The sequence below is a fragment of the Lepus europaeus genome, chromosome 19 (assembly GCF_033115175.1).
Source record: "Lepus europaeus isolate LE1 chromosome 19, mLepTim1.pri, whole genome shotgun sequence".
Lineage (NCBI taxonomy): Eukaryota > Metazoa > Chordata > Mammalia > Lagomorpha > Leporidae > Lepus > Lepus europaeus.
This window is the reverse complement of record NC_084845.1, coordinates 1956328-1974145: the sequence shown is the minus strand read 5'-3', so window position 1 is coordinate 1974145 and position 17818 is coordinate 1956328. Positions and strand designations below refer to the sequence as shown.

Below are 17818 nucleotides of genomic sequence, written 5' to 3'. Positions count from 1 at the left end.
TTACTGAAAGGGCACAGAAGTCAGTGAGCCAGAGCTTACAATGGCCAAATCTGAAAACCATTTGAATAACAAAATAAATAATGGTAGTACTGTGAGTAAAAGTTTGAGGAAAAATTGGCTGTTTGAAATCTGTCAAAGTTCTCCTGTATGATATGTATTAATTACAAAGTGAAATCATAAGCAACTCTTCAGCAGAGAAATCCAGCAGATACCACTTTATATCAATGCATCAAGGCCAATATCACCAACAATAAGACATATCAACATCACGGCCCCTTGTGGGAGTGGTAACAGGATCAGAAAACAGCTACTGGTGATGAGAGTGAACTGTGGTGAGAAAATAGAGCCAGCCAATAAGGACTGTTTCATCAGCAATTTTCAGTAAAAACAGGAGACAGATTTTGTAGCTAGCACTCATCTGGCTGGTGCAGATTCTGACCTGGGCACGTTTGTTTCAAATTTCTTGACTCCAGAGCTACCCATCATAGCCCAGTCTCAAAAATGGCCAGTCAAGAACATGCAGGGCAGAGAATAACAACAGCAAGAACCCACCCTTTCCGGGCAAGAAGACAGGATCTGGAGCGTCAGGTTTAACAGGCACCATGTGAATCTATATTTGATCACCACTCAGGTCAGTGATTTAGTTTTCATCATCATATCAATACTGAATGAAACAAAATTTTAGTGCAATTCTGGGCTGATAGCTTTAAAGAGTGAAATGATCAGCACAGAAATAGAATTTTAGGTAAAATTTGGTGTGCTGACAATGCCTGAGCCCAAGAAAACATAAATATACTGCTTTCTAATTTTTTTTAAATGAGGGTGAAGATAAAGGATGAATACAAAAACTCAACCATAAAAAAAAACTACTTGATCAGTAACAGCCTGACCATAAACAAGAACAATTACAAGAATATAGCAAAAATATACTTCCCCCGAGTGTCTCAAAAAGTCATCATCTAATCTGAAATTGTGAGAGAATTTGGCTATCAGAACCTCACCCAAAGAAAGCTTTCTGAATCCTGATACCACACGTGTCCTCATCTGATTTGATGTGAAATGATACTTGGATTACTAAGTAGGAAGATGGCTGCAGTCAGTCTAGTACTGTACCTTTTCTTCAGAGAGGATATAGCAAAAGTATTTTCTAAAATATCTGAATTCAGTTCTGTCCCATCATTTACAAACTTGGTAAAATTAACTAAAAACCTGGAGCTTCAAATTTGCTTTATCTGCAAGACTGAATAAATGTCTGCATTGGGACTCCACATGTTCCTTAAAAGGTCAAATACAATAATAAATATGACAATATTTTCTAAACTATAAGGTACCATGTAAATATATAACCAATACTATCAGCTTTGTCAAAATCAAGGTTCTCCATTTGATGAATGCCACTGAAAGAAGTTATCAAGTTCTTTCCTATGTGTTAAGAATATTCTATGTAAGCTTTTTCACCTGTGTGACTTCTGACCCATGTGCAGAATCCCCTCTTGCAAAAAGGCTGTCTTACATATCATTTAATATTTGTAAATCACACCATAATGGATTTTAGGTTGTTAAGGTGTGAGGGCTACCCAAACTCAGAATGCTCAGGTCTTTCTCCAGATGAAACCAAAGATATTGAGAAAAGTGTGTTCTCTGACTGAAGAGTTTTCAACAGTCATTCCACCCAGAGGGTTTCTCTTGAAAATGGAGTTGATAATGGTGAGTGAGGTATGAGGGCAGACTGAAACACTTTCCACACAGCTGACACTGGTAAGGCTTCTCTTGAGCATGAATTCGATAATGCTGAATGAGATGTGAAATCTGACTGAAGGCTTTGCCACAGTGACAACACTGGCAGGCTCTCTTTCCAACATAGTCATGTTTCCGCTGATAGCGAATTAAATATGTCTTGTTGCAGGGAAACTCAGAAGGAATGGGTTTTGCTGCCTCATGGGCTTTGAGATGTTGAAAAAGATGCACATTCTGAATAAAAGCTTTGCCACACTGAAAACATTCATAGTAGTCCTCTTGACTATGAATTCTCACTTGTCCACAGGCATTTCCATTCTGGATGAGAGACTTTCTACCTTCACTGCACTGAGAGCGCTTCCTACCAAAATGAGTCCTCTGATGTCTGATGAGGTGTGGCATCAGATAGAAGGCCTCGCCACATTGTTTACATTCATAGGGTTTCTTCCCAGAATGGATCTGCTCATGTCTCACAAGGGCTCCTCGGGTGGTAAAGGTTCTTTTGCAAAGATCACATGTGGGTCTGTTCACTGTCTGCGGTCTGGTACACATTCCAAAAGTAGTACATTCTTGGGGATTCTTTTCTAGAAGATACTCTGATTGCTCAATACGGTTACAGCTTCTCTCACATTCATCACTGCTCTGGCTTCTTTCCTGAGGGATCTTGGGATCACTCATTGTTACAGGAATCAAAATTTTCTTCTGTCTGTGCTGGTGCAATTCTGATGGATCATCAATGGAAGACTCTTCTAGACATTCATGCAAGAAGTTACCTATTGCTGGATTCTCCATTTCTACCAATGACGATCGTTCTATAGCTAGGTTTCGTTCTGGAATTAGTTCTTTGGTTTCAGGTTTCTTCTCATAACCTAAAAGAAATGTAAAATTTCCTCTACTCTTTTTATTCAGAGAAATGCATCATTATAGTAGACACAAAAAGAAAGAACAAAGATAACAGGCAGATCTTATGGAGGCTTGAGAATTTTATGGAACTCTAAGGAGAAATAGGGAAAAATATGGCAAGAACAGTAGGTAAGGCAGGCTGTGGGAGAGACAGAAAAAAGACCATTCAAGAGGACTTTGTGTGGACAAAGATACCAGAGGCACTGAATGAGGACAAAACCAGACAAAGACCTGGGATTGGGGTTTACCTCTATTTTCTATTCTTGGTAGATCACTAATATTTTGAAAAAAACAGCTCTGACCATGAAGGGGCTTCCATTGTCAGGTCAATCTGGGACACACTATATGATACAAACCAAGTTAGTTTCCTGTAGGAATGAATCTTCAGAACCTTTAATAGGTACCCTGGATCCCAAAAAGGGAAGGCACAGAATGCATTCGTCAAATTCATTTTATCATGGAACTGGTTTTCTTTTCTTTTTTTTTTTTTAGGAAAATTATTTTAACTATTTTTCTTGGCTCCTAATGTCATTTTATGCAAATCTGCACTGCCAATGAATTAATTCTCTTCAATTCAACATTTATTAAATGTCTATGCTGTGCAAGACGTCGCCCGACCAGACAGCCATCAGAAGTCTGTAAAAAGGAGTGTAATCTATGAAATGACTACAGCAGCAGAGTTGGAGAAGTAGACTCTATTTAGGAACAGGAAAAGATTAGTGGAGATGATGGCATTTGAGCTCAGTAAGTGGTGAATGTAGTGGTAACTGTTTAAAACAGAGTGAGCAAAGACACTGAACTGTCAAAGTAGACAATCCTGGGGCTCTAGCAACACAGAATTTTAGCTAGAAGATCTGGGGCAAATGAGGCTGAGATGCAAATTTCAGGCCAGAGTGGGAAGAACTTCAATTTCTGAATTTTCTTTTGAGGGTGGTAAGAAGCTGGTTAAAAATTTGTTCTTTAAGAATGAAACTCTAAGTGGGAAAGAAACTGAAGCCAAGGAAAGCAAGTATAAGATTATGGTTTAGAAGAGACAGTGATGAACACAGTGGTCAAATCCTGGCAGACAGCTGAAATATGTGAGCAGAGTATAACAGCAGAGCCAGTGTATAGCTTAGGAGGGCACCAGAAGGGGGACAGCTGGATCCATAATAATGGATTAAATCTTTCAGGAAATGGTCATTGTAGAGAATATTCAAGAATGAAAGACCAAGAAATAACCCAGTTCTAACTGACTCCTCTGTTTTCCTCACCCCAACATACATTCAATGTTTCACAATGTTCTGATACTTCTATTTTCAGAGAATACCTGAAATCTGACCATTGTACTGTTATAGCATATCTTTAACATCTTTAGTCTGATTTCAACAGCCTTGTGAAGTGGTTTCTCTGAATGTTCTCCTAAATCTCAATCTCCATATAACAGTCATAAGGGTCTTTCTAGAGATACCTCAGAAATCTGAAAACAGATCTACCATTTAACCTAGCAATCCTATTCCTGGAAATTTACCCAAATAAAATGAAATCACCAGATGAAAGTTATCTGTTCCCCCATGTTCATAGCAGCTCGATACATAATAGCTAAGATAAGGATTCAACCCAGATGTCCATCAACTGAAGACTGGATAAAGAAATTATGATATATATATATATATATATGTATGTATATACATATATATATATCCTATGGAATACTACTTAGCAGTAAGAAAAAATTCTGTCTTTTGCAATAAAATGGATGCAACTGGGAACCATTATACTTAGTGAAATAAGCCAGTTCCAAAAAGACAGATACCATATGTTGTCCCTGTTCTGTGGTAACAATAGAGTACTGAAAATGTAATGCATAGGAGTGAAATTGACATTTTGAGATTTGAAATCTGAAGATCCTTTATATCCCTTGTCTCTATTGTTGAGGAACAGTGTGTTTTTGTCCATCCCCAGCTATCCTGGGCATTTGGAAAGTGAATCAGTAGATGGGTTCTCTCTCTCTCTCTCTCTCTCTCTCTCTCTCTCTCTCTCTCTGCCTCTCAGATGAATACATAAATAAATAATTGTTAAAGAAGATTTCATGAAGATGCTAAACATTATCAGATCGCAGCCATAAAGTTTGGAGAAGGTAAAGACTAGAAGGTTCTTGTTCTTGAGCCATAGGATGTAGGTGCAGAACACTTCTGTGGAAGTCTTAGAACAAAGTGTGTATGTATAGATGTTGGCAGAAGTGGGGTGATAGAAGCCAGATGGCAGAGGCTAACAAGGGAAGGGAGGAAATGAAAGGAAAGGATGTCAGTAATTCTGAGGAGCTGGTGTGAGCGAATATGGGAGGCATTAAGAAAAAAGAAGTACTATCACACTCAGGCTTTTTGCTTGTCTAATTTAAAGAGGAAAGAACTATGATTAGTAGTTGCATGAAGAAGACAAATAAATGAAGGGACTGGAACACTAAAGAAAGGGAAAGTGGCCTCCCTAGTGCAAAACAGGAGAGGAATTTATGCTGTAGGAAGACATGGAAAGGAGATTAAGAAGGTGTTCAAGAGAAAGAGCCCCTGAAGTAAGAGCATATTAGCAGCATGCGCCCTGTATCTTGCACTCCTCCTGCATATCCCTGGGCACAGGGATTGCCTTCCCCTGATTCCATATCCACGGGCTTCCTCTCACTACTCACCTTGACATCTCACTGCACTGCTGCCTTCTTCCACAGCATGTGACTCTTCCTCTATCCCTGCATTGCTACCTTCTTCAATTGTGCGTGACTCTTCCTCCTCCAAGTATGAGATAATGTCAGGTTTAGCAAATTGGTACCCTGTTGAAGAAAGCAGACATAACTTGGGGGATCAGCAACTTAAAACCGGGTCCTAAAGACTTTAGGATAATAAGAAAAGAGCAAACTCGCCAAGAGTAAAATGAAGCCTGTTTCCAAATTTATAAAGCAACGGCTCTCAACAACCTATCCCTCAAGTGGCACCACCGAGGGAGAAAAGAAGGTGCTCCTGGCCTCTGGAGGGTGGAAGCAGTGATGCAGTTTAACACGCAGTCTATCTGGCCCCAAATGTCAACAGTACCAAGGTTGAAAACCTGTTACTGAATGAAAACTAAAAAAGAGGGACTGAGAGAGCAATGTACTCTTCTTCAGCAAAGGGAAATTTGATGTGGCGGCTCAAAAAGTGAAGATTTTCCCTCCTGTGATAACCTCCATTCCCTCTTTGTCTTAAAAAGCTGCTCTTCCTGCTCCCTTAGCTCCTTGTCTCCTAAATTACAATCATTTGAACACACTTTATTACTTGCTTGTTTCCTGTCTCTCCCCACCGGAATGTAACATCTATGAGACGAGACTCAGAATTCTCATTTACTTTGTTACTCCAATACCTATAACAGACTTGTCACATCATGAATTAGCTGACAATTAATGAATGACCCTTGTACTTTGGTTTTAGCTATGTCATTTATAGTGGTAGTTATTTAATATTTTTCTTTAGATCACTTCTCCTTTTAACTTAAATATGCGAATTTTAAATGGAAGCTTCAGATCAACTTTATAAATGGAAATTAATACCAATTGCAAAACAGACAATAAACATAACAATACATACAACTGAAACTAAGGTTGTTGAGTGCTAGCTGGCTTCTGCTGCCTAGTTAAGGCTCAAGGGTTGGGGTCTGTACTCTTTGCTTAAAGGGAAGATCAGCAAGATACAGAGACATGCTAACACAATCAGAGAGTTTGAAAGCAAATAAGGGGTCTTTACAACTGGCTGATTGGGTTATTTCATGTTGTCCATGTACCACCTAAAATCATCTCCTATTTAACCCATTGTACTCATTCAACATTTGGGAAAGCAATGTCCTGGGTGACACATAAGAACTCTGTTTAAGACTTTTAGTGTTATAAGAAGCCAAGGGCTCACAAGAAAATAGAAATGCCTCCAGGTCACTGCATACAGGCAATAAAGAAAAAAAATGAATTTATTCCTACTCTCTTGATATTTTATCCTGTCTTTTAAGTCATAAAATGTGGTCACCAAGGGAAGACCACAAAATAAGTTGGAAAAGGCATTTATTAGGGAATAGAGTAAAATATGTTGGAAAAGTCTGTTCTCTGCAGCAATAAAAATCGTAGTTACATCACACATTCATATACTAGGTCTGAGGTAAGGTGCACCTGTCTCCTGACTGGGTCTCTGACTTCAAAGGACAAGAGCACTAGGTTATTGCCAGTGGAATGGTGTTTGCTTTTGTTTTTCAAGAGACCTCAAGCCCCACCCCCCACCCCCACCCCCAAACAAAAAAAGCTGCCAAGAGAGGATTCTAGCACTGGCAACAAGACTTTTCATTTGTGTGGGAAGGGCAACAATGCTGCCTACAGATGTCAAAAGGCAGTGGCAATCTCTGACTCTCAAGACTGAGGCCAGTAGAAGCCTTCAGAGTACCTAGAATTTTCAGAATTCTATTTCTCATTCAAAAAAAGTCCATCATTTCAATTCTCCTGTTGCACTAAGACCTGAAGAAGCAAACCACTGTTGTCAAGCAGAACATCAGAGCAGATTCAGGAGTCAGACTGCTCAAGATCAAATCCCAGATCTAGACAAGTAATTTAGCTTTGCTATACTCACTTTCTTTATCTGTCAAATGACAATAATAATAGTAACAACAAGAAGTATGCCCCTGCCTTACAGGACTAGTGTGAAAATCAAAGGAGTTAAAGCATGTAAAGCACTTAGACCAGTGTCTGACATATAGTAAGGGCCCAATTAATGTTACCTATTTACAATTAACGGTGAGGTTTTTTTTTTTTAAAGATTTATTTATTTATTCATTTGAAAGTGAGAGTTACACAGAGAGAGGAGATGGAGAGAGAGAGAGAGAGAGAGAGAGAGAGAGAGAGAGAGAGGTCTTCCTCCTGCTGGTTCACTCCCCAGATGGCCAAAACAGCCAGAGCTGCGCTGATCTGAAGCCAGGAGGCCAGGAGCCTCTTCCGGGTCTCCCATGCGGATGTAGGGGCCCAAAGACTTGGGTCATCTTCTACTGCTTTCCCAGGCCACAGCAGAGAGCTGGATTGGAAGTGGAGCAGCCAGGACTCGAACCAGAGCCCATATGGGATGCTGGCACTGCAGGCAGTGGCCTTACCCACTATGCCACAGTGCCGGCCCCTAACAGTGAGTTGTATATTAAAATATACTCTCTGATCTGAGTTAATATTCACTGACATGAATAATCACCATTACTAATAAGAAGACTTAAAAGAGTTGAGATCTACTTCACTAGTGGGCAGAAATCGAGTTCCATGGAGAAAACATACTTACCAAAGGAGACCAGGTTCCGGTAATTCTCCAGTGTCACCTCTCGGTGGAGCTTCCTCTGAGCAGCAGTAAGGTAGCTCATCTCCTCTGGACTGAAGTCCACGAACACATCCTGGAAGGTCACCAGCTCCTAAAACACCATAAATACTCTTAAAAGATCATCGTCCAGGAATTATTGTAAGGATGAGAGAAGGAGCCTGATCAGACAGCCAGAAAGCTGCAAAGTGTTCTAATTCATAGACCAGAGATCTAGAATTGCATCTTTGTTGTGTAGTCTTGAGAGAAATGGGAATATTTTTGAGACAGTTTCTGTTACTGATGACCACAGATCTGCTTGGCAGAAAAAGGGCATTTTAAGCCACTTAAGCAAGCAAGCAAGAATGTAAATGCTAAGTTCACAGTAACCCTCAGGCACAGCAATAAGTCCTCTTCAGCAGCACCTAGCTACATGGTACTAAGCACATTCTTTTCATTCTCAAGTACAAGTAACACAAGCAGGCAGTCAGTAAATGTTAGTGAAACCTTTCCATTGTAAACCTTGAAGGAGTATAAGGTGAAAGTTTTATGTTTGTGACTTCATTAAAATATTATTCAAAATTTTAGAGGAATCACTTGCACAGTAGGACATATTATCTTTCATTCGTAAAGAATATTCTGGACTATTCTAGCCTGATCATGCGTCCCAATGAACTCCACTTTCCCAAATCTAGAAGTTTAGCTGAAATAGGATGGTCAGACAAAATCCAGTATGCCAAGTTAAATTTGAATTACAAACAAACAAATAATTTTAGCATAATTATGTCCCAAAGATTGCATGTGATATACTTATGCTAAAAGTTTATTTGCTGCTCATATGAAATTCAAATTTACTTGGCTCTCTGTGTTTTTGTTTTATTTGGCAATCTAAGCTAGAATAGATGGCACTGAAGGAGTCAACAACCAAGTGGTTAAGAATGTAGACTCTAAAGCAAGTCAGAATACCAGCCTAATGTGACAGTCGCAGGACCCTTTAGCACAGTGCTTAACTTCCCTGCTCCATTCCCTCCTAAGTAAAAAGGGGCAGAATAATATTCTAAGCCACATGAAGGTAGTTTTGAATAAAATACAACACTAAAAGCCAAGTAATTTAAGAGATAAAAAGAAGAGAAGCACTAAATATGTAGTATGTGGAATAGTGATAAGTACAACAGAGAAAACGCAGAGAAGGGAGATACAAAGTATAAGTCAGAATAAAATCATACGTAGGGCATGCAGAAGAAAGGCTCAGTTAGGTGATATTTATATAAAGACTTAACAGAAACAAGGATATGATTTACTTAAATAGAGAAGGTCCAGAAATCAAGAAGGTAAGATCCTCATACCTGAGAATCAACATGGAGGAAAACCTGACTCACCTGGGGCCCAGTAGGTTGTACACTTTCTAATATGGTTGTGTTCTTTTTTTCTGCAAGATCAGAGTCCTGGGCAAGGAAACCTCAAAGGGAGAGAGGAATAAACATAGAATTGAGTTCTGTCTGGCAGTATCCACAGTGTGACCTGCCCCTCTTATGCCACCCCATCTTGCCATGGGAGGTAGAAGCAGACTGAACTTCAAATGGTAAGAGAAAGACCACAGAAATGATTTCTCAATTCAATATAGCAAGCTCCAAAAGACAGTTCTGGTCATTTCCCAGTTTGAAATACCTCAATGTCTTCCCACTGCTTTAAAGTAAAATGAAAGTCCCCTCTAATATCTATAGTTCTAAAGGTTCTTATTAGTATTAAATATTTCCTATATAGTAACATAGTTATTTTGAATGGTAGCCTTTCCTACACCCTTTTCACTCATCGATCTGGAAGATGAGCACAATTCCTTCAGAAGCCTTAGGTCTCTTTTCTAAGAATACCTTTCATTAATCTGTTGTTTCTTCTTCAGATCCCAGAGAATTCTTTCCTTCCCCCCTGAACTCCAGCTCCACCAGAGTTATATGCCTTTGGTCAAGTTTTTGACCTCTCTAAGACATCCCCTAAGTATACCTGAGGTGGTATAACACCTTAACTAAGCATACAAATGCTGGAGCCAGCAGCTTAGTTCTAAATCCTGATGGTCAATTAGTAATTGTAGAATCATGAGGAAATTTCTTAACCACTTAAAGGCAACATCTATGTCACAGGGCTGTTAAAATAAATGAATTAATACATAAAACACTTACAATAATACATTTTAAGTGTTAAGCATTTTCACTATTAGTATTTTAAAAATTACTTTTAAGAAATGTAGATGCACATAGCTGGATTAATCATAATCTTTACTTCATGATATGTTATAAGCCTTTAACCATGAATGGCCACATTTTAATTTTTTTTTTTTTTTGACAGGCAGAGTGGATAGTGAAAGAGAGAGAGACAGAGAGAAAGGTCTTCCTTTTTGCCGTTGGTTCACCCTCCAATGGCCGCTGCGGCCGGCGCATCGCGCTGATCCGAAGCCAGGAGCCAGGTGCTTCTCCTGGTCTCCCATGCAGATGCAGGGCCCAAGGACTTGGGCCATCCTCCACTGCCTTCCCGGGCCATAGCAGAGAGCTGGCCTGGAAGAGGGGTAACCGGGATAGAATCCGGCGCCCCAACCGGGACTAGAACCTCGTGTGCTGGTGCCGCAAGGCGGAGGATTAGCCTGTTAAGCCACGGCGCTGGCCCACATTTTAATTTTAAATTCATTCATTTATATTTCTTACGTATAATTGAAGCTTGTGAACTCACTATCCAACCTTAAAATTACAACTGTCCCAATAATTTATACCTACTAAATGCTTCTTTCCTGTCTATGTTCCAGCCCTTCCTCCAGAAAGAACTGTAACTATAGCCTTAGATTTGTATTTAGTTTTTTTTTAATCAAAGGAATATGAGGACTGAATGACTCTCTTCTATCATTCTTAAAATGCTCTCCAATCTAGTTCCAATCCAGTAATTTAATTTTCCAAGATACCAGTAAATTTTGGAAGACACTGAATTTCCAAGCTCTGTATCTCTCACATTTTATGCCTTCTTTCAAAAAAAAATTTAACCATTCATTCAACAAATCTTTTTTGTTCTCAAATGGAAAAATTAATGTAAATATCAATTTTCTCCAAATTTACACTTATATTTATGCCATCAGTGATTCCAGAAGATCTGTTTTTTGTGTATTTTTTTTAGGCTGGATAAGGTATGTTGGAAGAGGAGTACGAGGCTGGTACTCTAAGAGAATACATATTAAAAGCAAAACCCAAACCCAGAGCTTCATCCATCTCACATGAGATTAGACAGACTAAATTTTATATTAAAATTTATTCTTTTGGGGCCAGCGCTGTGGCGCAGCAGGTTAATGCCCTGGCCTGAAGCGCCAGCATCCCATATGGGCTACAGTTCGAGACCTGGCTGTTCCACTTCCGATCCAGCTCTCTGCTATGGCCTGGGAAAGCAGTAGAAGATGACCCAAGTTCTTGGGCCCCTGCACTCATGTGGGAGACCCAGAAGAAGCTCCTGGCTCCTGGCTTCGGATCAGTGCAGCTCCAGCCAGTGAGGCCAATTGGTGAATGAACCATTGGATGGAAGACCTCTCTCTCTCTCTCTCTCTCTCTCTCTGCCTCTCCTTTCTCTGTGTAACTCTTTCAAATAAATATATAAATCTTTTAAAAATTATTCTTTCATTAATTTATTCAATATATTAAATTCATCCTATGCACCAGTCATACAGCAAACATTCAGTAGGAAGAAAAGGACAGTTGTTCCTTCCCTCTCTCACCATTCTCCCCATGTGCCTGGATGAAAATTTCCACCAAGGTTCCTGCCTCCTTGCTGTTCTTGGGCTGTTTTGACCTCACCCATGCCAGAATCTCCTCTGGCAAGGTGGTCAGAAACTGCTCCAACACCAGTTGATCTATTATTTGCTCCTTAGTGTGTGTCTCTGGCTGTAGCCACTGCCAGTAGAGTTCTTGGATTTGGCTTACAGCTTGGTGAGGTCCAGTCATCGATAAGTACTGAAAATACTTAAATATCTTATGAGAAATATTTTCAGCCTCTAGGTTTCTCCTATGGATAGTTTCTGGATTCTCCTCTTGATCATGCAGATGAAAGATATGAGGATTCCTCAAGATATCCAAAACTTCTGTCACATGCATCATCTTCACAGCTTGGGTCTTTATAGGATGGATGTACTCTCAAAGGCAGGCTTCCCACACTTATGAAGAAGGTGGCAAAAGTGTTTTCAAATAAAACGATACAGACCTGCAGAAATTACATAGAGATACACAAACGGTTCACACAATTAATGCTGGACGGTAGAGTAGAAGTGACCTACAGCAAAAAATTTCACAAAAATGCCTAAATACACATTCAGGGAGATTTCTACAGATAAGACAAAGATGATGCCTCTGGCCCATTCTCAGGTCCAGAAAATCCACAGGCACAGTTAGAAGTACGTCAGAAATGTCACTGAAGGGAGAGCAGCCTGGAACCACAAAGCACAATAAACTAAAATAACTTTATGAAACACAAAGGAAAATATTTTCATTGTTTATGAAAATTGAACTGTACAACTATTCTGTATCCTTTCATCTACATGCACCTCAGTAATTTTTTATTTATATTATGGATGTAGGGAAAATTTATATCATACTATTAAGAGGAAAAAACAGGAAATAAATGTGTATAATACAATATATATGCCTATATAAAGCACAGAAACATATCCTGGAATACTGCACCAGATACTGTCTGTGATCAGTAAAATTGTAAATGATTTTTACAGGCAATTTTGTACTTTCTCCCTCAAAATTATTCTTTTCTTCTCTAATCAGCAAAGTAAAATATACTTCTATAAACACTATGCTCACTCTAAGAAATCATGAACAAAGATGCCATTTGAGGGAAACATTTCTCTTTTCTTTTAGTGATTTTTACCATTAAAACCATCTGTGCATCAGGCTTTCTAAAGTCAACTAATTGTTTAATCATTTTTTGTCAATAGTCACTGGTCTATTCAAGTTTTCTACTTCTTGAATCCAATTTTTTTACAGTGTTTTTCTGGAAAAATAATCCACTTGCTTGAAACTGAAATATATTAACATATTATGGACCACAGTATTCTTAGAATACTAAATCTAACGTGATTTCATTCTTTTTAATCAATGATGTTATTTTATAGTATTTTCAATATTTCTATTGTTCTCCCATCTCATTCCAAATATTAGCTTAAAGTTCCAGTGCTATTATTTTTATTATATGTTATATTTCATTTACATTTATTATTTTTAATTCTTGGTTTCTTCAAAGTTTTATCAATTATTTGATTTGTTTTCTTGGGGGATTCTGGGAATCTTCTAAAAATGCATAATTTATTTTTATTCTTTCTTGAATACTAAAATATATTAATTTGTTAATATCAAGGATCGAGGAATGTCACTATGTTCTCAATAATTTGTAACTGCTCTTCTGATTTCTCCATTGACCAACAGTTCTCTTTAGCAGATCTCCAGTTTAAACATTCATTATTAAAAACTTGATATATATTGGAAGTAAACAGTTTCTGTACCCTGGAACATTGGCTATCTGCATTAAATGCTGTACATATTTGCGTATTCAGAGCTCCACTCTGAATGTACTTTCCTCATTTGTAAAATGAGAAAAAGAAGGACCCCATTCTTTCTCCTAATGCTGAAAGGATTAAATAAGGCAGCAGCTGAAATCCACAGACATACCATCCCGGAAAATAAATTTCTATCTCTACAACTACAAAAAAGGAGTAGGGGACAGGTGTTTGGTCTAATGGTTAAGATGCCAACATCACATGAAGCGCTTGGGTTTGAGACCCACTTCCAGCTCCTGAGTTCAGCTTCTTGCTAATGCAGACCCTAGGAGGCAGTGGTGATGACTCAAGTAATTGGAGTCCTGCCACCCACACATAGGAGAGCTGGATGGAATTTCCAGCTCTTGGCTTTGTCCCAGTGTCACCAGAGAAAAGCTGTGGGTTCTTGTCTTTGCACAAGAAAGAATTCAGGTGTGAGACAGAGAGCAGTGGAAAGCAAAGTAGCAAGGTTTATTAGGGTAGGACATCTGCAAGTATCCATGGGCACCTCTGCAGACAGAACCTGAGAGAGGGCTTAGTTTACATTTAGGCTGAGGTTTTTAAAGGGGGATGGGTCTTGCCTTCCCGTCTTTTCTCTTTCCCCTTTCTCCTCCAGAGCAAAGGACTTGTTGGGTGTATAAGAAAAATTCCTTTCCAAGTTTTCTCCTGAGGTTTTCAGAGGAAGCCTAGGGGCTTCCTTCTAGGGTGCCCACCTTAGAGGAAGGATGTTTATCAGGCCAGGTAGAAGGGACGGGACCACCTAGAAGGTCATCAGGGTCTGGGCAGGACTTTGAAATGCAAATACTGGAGGCCTTCGTGGTGGCACAGCAGGTTAAAGTCCCAGTCTGCAGTGCAGGCATCCCATTGGGCGCTACAGCACTATGCTTGCCCCTTCCCTAATATTTTCAATCCATGGTTGGTTGAATCTACAAATATGAAATCCACAGATACAGAGGGCTGATAACAGTGAAAAAAGCAATACAATAAATACTGTTTGTTAAAAGAGTCTCAGGATCAGCTTTATGGTGTTGCAGGTAAAGCTTCTGCCTGCAATGCTGACATCCCATATGGGTTCTATTTTAGTCCTGGCTGCTCCACTTCTGATCCAGCTCCCTGCCAACAGACTGGGAAAAGCAGAAGAAGATTTCCCAAGTGTTTGGGTCCATTACCTACATTGGAGCTCTTGGCTCCAGGCTTTCGCCTGCCCCAACACTGGCTGTTGCAGCTATCTGGGAAGAAAGGTGGTGTGAGATTGAGGTAGAGGGAGGGGCTGCACTGACAGAACAGGTGTGGGGTCAAGGAAGAAGGGAAGAAAAAACTCAGAAGTGTTCAAATGTTTTCTCATCCTTTCTGTAATGATGATGGTTAATAGTGCTATAGGCAGGCAGATAGGATTAAACTGATTAGATTTGTGAGTTGGAGACCATGCCTTCTCCACCCTTTCGTGATCTCATGCCTCTACCTGACCTTACCTGTACACCCACCTGCCAATAGGACTATGTAACCACGCCTCTTTGGAAGTGAATAAAAGGCCTGGAGCACCTGGGCACAACACCCCCACCCCTTGCTGTCCTGCACCTTCAAGCCTGTGGCCTTTCGGCCACCAAAGGCCCCTGCCCTCTGCCTCTACTTTCCTGCCTGCGCAAAGCTACCTACGGCTGCTCCTAACCACAGACTTTGCTCCTTGTGGCTCCCAGCCTTCTCTCTGCCTAGTATGGACCCAGCTTGTGCTTTTAGACTTCTTTCTCCCCTAAATAAAGCCCACACCTTCTTGTGTATTTCTTTCACTGAATAAATGTTAGAAACTTACCATGTCTCTTGGTTTATCTGAGCTGATATTCAGAATTCTTATTTGAATAGACAGCAAGAACTTTCAAAATATAAATATTAAGGATTATTAATAAGCTAGCTGACAGCAATAGTAACATGCTACCAAGCTGATGTAAAATAAAATAAAAGTGAAAATACAGGCACAAACAAACAGAAAAGAGGAGCAGAAAGTAGAAGTAAGGATGGGCCTGGGACAGGAAAGGAAGGGCAAAGCTAAGGCAGAAGAAAGAAATTGGGAGTAGGCAGCAAGATGGCAGTTAAGAACCCCCACCCATTGTCTCTCCACAGATAAACCTATTACAACTATTCATGCACCAATATACCTTTACAAGAGCTGGGGAAGCAAAGTGAGAGACAAAAACGCCTCATTTTAGTATCATAATAATAAAATATGCTATGAAGGCAGCAGAAAATAGTTACTCAAGTCACTACTGCCCCAACTACAAGCAGCATAGCATGGAGAGGGATATACCTCCTGCTTGGGAGAGAGACAGAATTAACCAGGCCCACAATGTTTAATCCCAAAGCAGGAGAGAGCCCCACAGCTCCTTCCCCAGGCCAATACCCATGGACTGTGCCTCTGGAACTACATTAGAAAGGAGGCCAAGGGACTGCCTCCATTGCCCTTCCCCTAATCTTGGACAGCACAATGCAAACACTATACCTGATGGGGAATAGGGCAAGAACATGAGCACAGGACTAGATATTGCAGAGCAAGATTCATGATGGCCTTTTAAAGAAGAGAACTAAACACAAAGCATCTACTCTTCTATCTCCTTGAAATAAACCTTGAACCAAGAGGGCCTTTTGTTAGTAGAGAAAGGGTAAGGAGGAAACTCTCAGGAGTCCCCATTCACACTACAGACTCCTGAGGCATTTACCACTGGAGAAGCCTGGGGCTCTTGCTGTCCTCCAGTCTAGTGTGGAGAGCTTATGGGTTGCCAAACCACTATTTAACCCTGGAAACAGAACCCAGCACATGTTGCAATCTCCCCTAGTCAGGTTCTCGCAGTACAGATCCATCTTGAGACCCCACTCATGCAGGGTTCTGTGAAGCAGCTGCTCCGAGTAGCTCCACAGATCTAGCCCTGAGAACCATGTAGAAGACCCTCTCCACAATCTCACTGCCATGAAAAGAACATATAGGGTACTCTTTGAGGGTACTCAGCCTGCAAATGTTCCCAGAAAAGTTGAATGGCCCTGCCAATCGCTGCTAACCTAGAAGCATCTGAGTAGGCCTGGAATGCACCCTTGGCTTCATGAAGCAACTAGACAACCACCAGCTCAGCCTACAGAGGATCAGGGAAGAAGATAAGCATCAATAGGCACTCTCCTCAATTTTGGGAAGCAAATCAGCAGCCCTGCCCACTTTCCTGTAGCCCCAAGAAGCAACTGAGCCACTCTTTCTCATAAATGTAGCCCAATGAGTTCCTGAAAAGTAAACTTGACCATGGGAAGCAGGTGAGAAGACCTACCTGAGAAGGCTGTCTCCCAGAGGCCCTGTGAAGTTATCTGTACAGCCCTCAGGCACTGATAGGTAACCCATATGGTCATGCTGGTATGGTCTAACCCCTATGAGGCCTTTAGATACTGACAGGTACCCCATCCCACTATTGGGCATACTGTATCATACCCACCTGGGCCCACAAGGGTGTCTCCACTCATACTCAATCCACAGAAACTGATGGATTCCCTGCCTTTGCAGCTGGTCACACTGTGCCCAGAGCTGCCACTGAACATTACCTATCTAAAGGAGTGCAATCCTGTAGTGCAATCCCACAGTCATGTAACCTTATATATTGAGACATTCATAGACATTGTCAATATTGATTACAGCTGAAAAAGCTATAAGAACACTATGCTAATGTTCCCACTTAGAATCAAAACCAATGCAGCACATTCAATCAATATCCCAGGACGCAAGCAGCAAAAAGTATTTTATTATGCAAGCCACCCTATAAAACTGGTAGTAGCAACTGACTCACCCAATGCATCAAAAGCAACTTAGGGGCACAAGAAACATGAAAAAGCAAAGTAATACAATGCCTCCAAAGGAACACAATAACAACAGATCACAAAGACATAGAAATCAACAAACTTGTTTGACAAAGACTTCAACATAATGATTTTAAGTAAACTCAATGAGATATAAGAGAATGCAAAGTTTCAACAAAATTAAGAAGACACTTCATGATATGTGAAATAAAAGAAAAATTCAGCAGATATGGGGATCATAAAAAATAACTAATCAGAAATATTGAAGATGAAGAATGCAATAAATTAAATTAAAAACACAGTTGAGAGTCTCAACAGCAGAATCCAGCAGGCAGAATGAGTTTATGAACCTGAACACAGGAATTTTGAAAAATAACCCAGAAAGACCAAAAAAGGGTAGAAGGGGGAATAAAGAAAGTCTTCAGAACTTATAGGACTGTGGGTGATCCTGTGTCTGGCTGGGAAACTGCCTGCC

General features: G+C 40.2%; 1 protein-coding gene across 1 annotated transcript; it reads right to left on the bottom strand.

The window, feature by feature from the left end:
* Window positions 1-1656: 1656 nt before the first annotated feature.
* On the bottom strand, window positions 1657-12076 carry ZIM2 (zinc finger imprinted 2). The gene is made up of 5 exons (XM_062177583.1): window positions 11698-12076; window positions 9332-9411; window positions 7941-8067; window positions 5306-5443; window positions 1657-2606 (listed from the first exon to the last, which is right to left on the bottom strand). The coding sequence occupies exons 1-5, from the start codon at window positions 12074-12076 to the stop codon at window positions 1657-1659; spliced, it is 1674 nt and encodes a 557-aa protein (XP_062033567.1).
* Between the last annotated feature and the right edge of the window lie 5742 nt (window positions 12077-17818).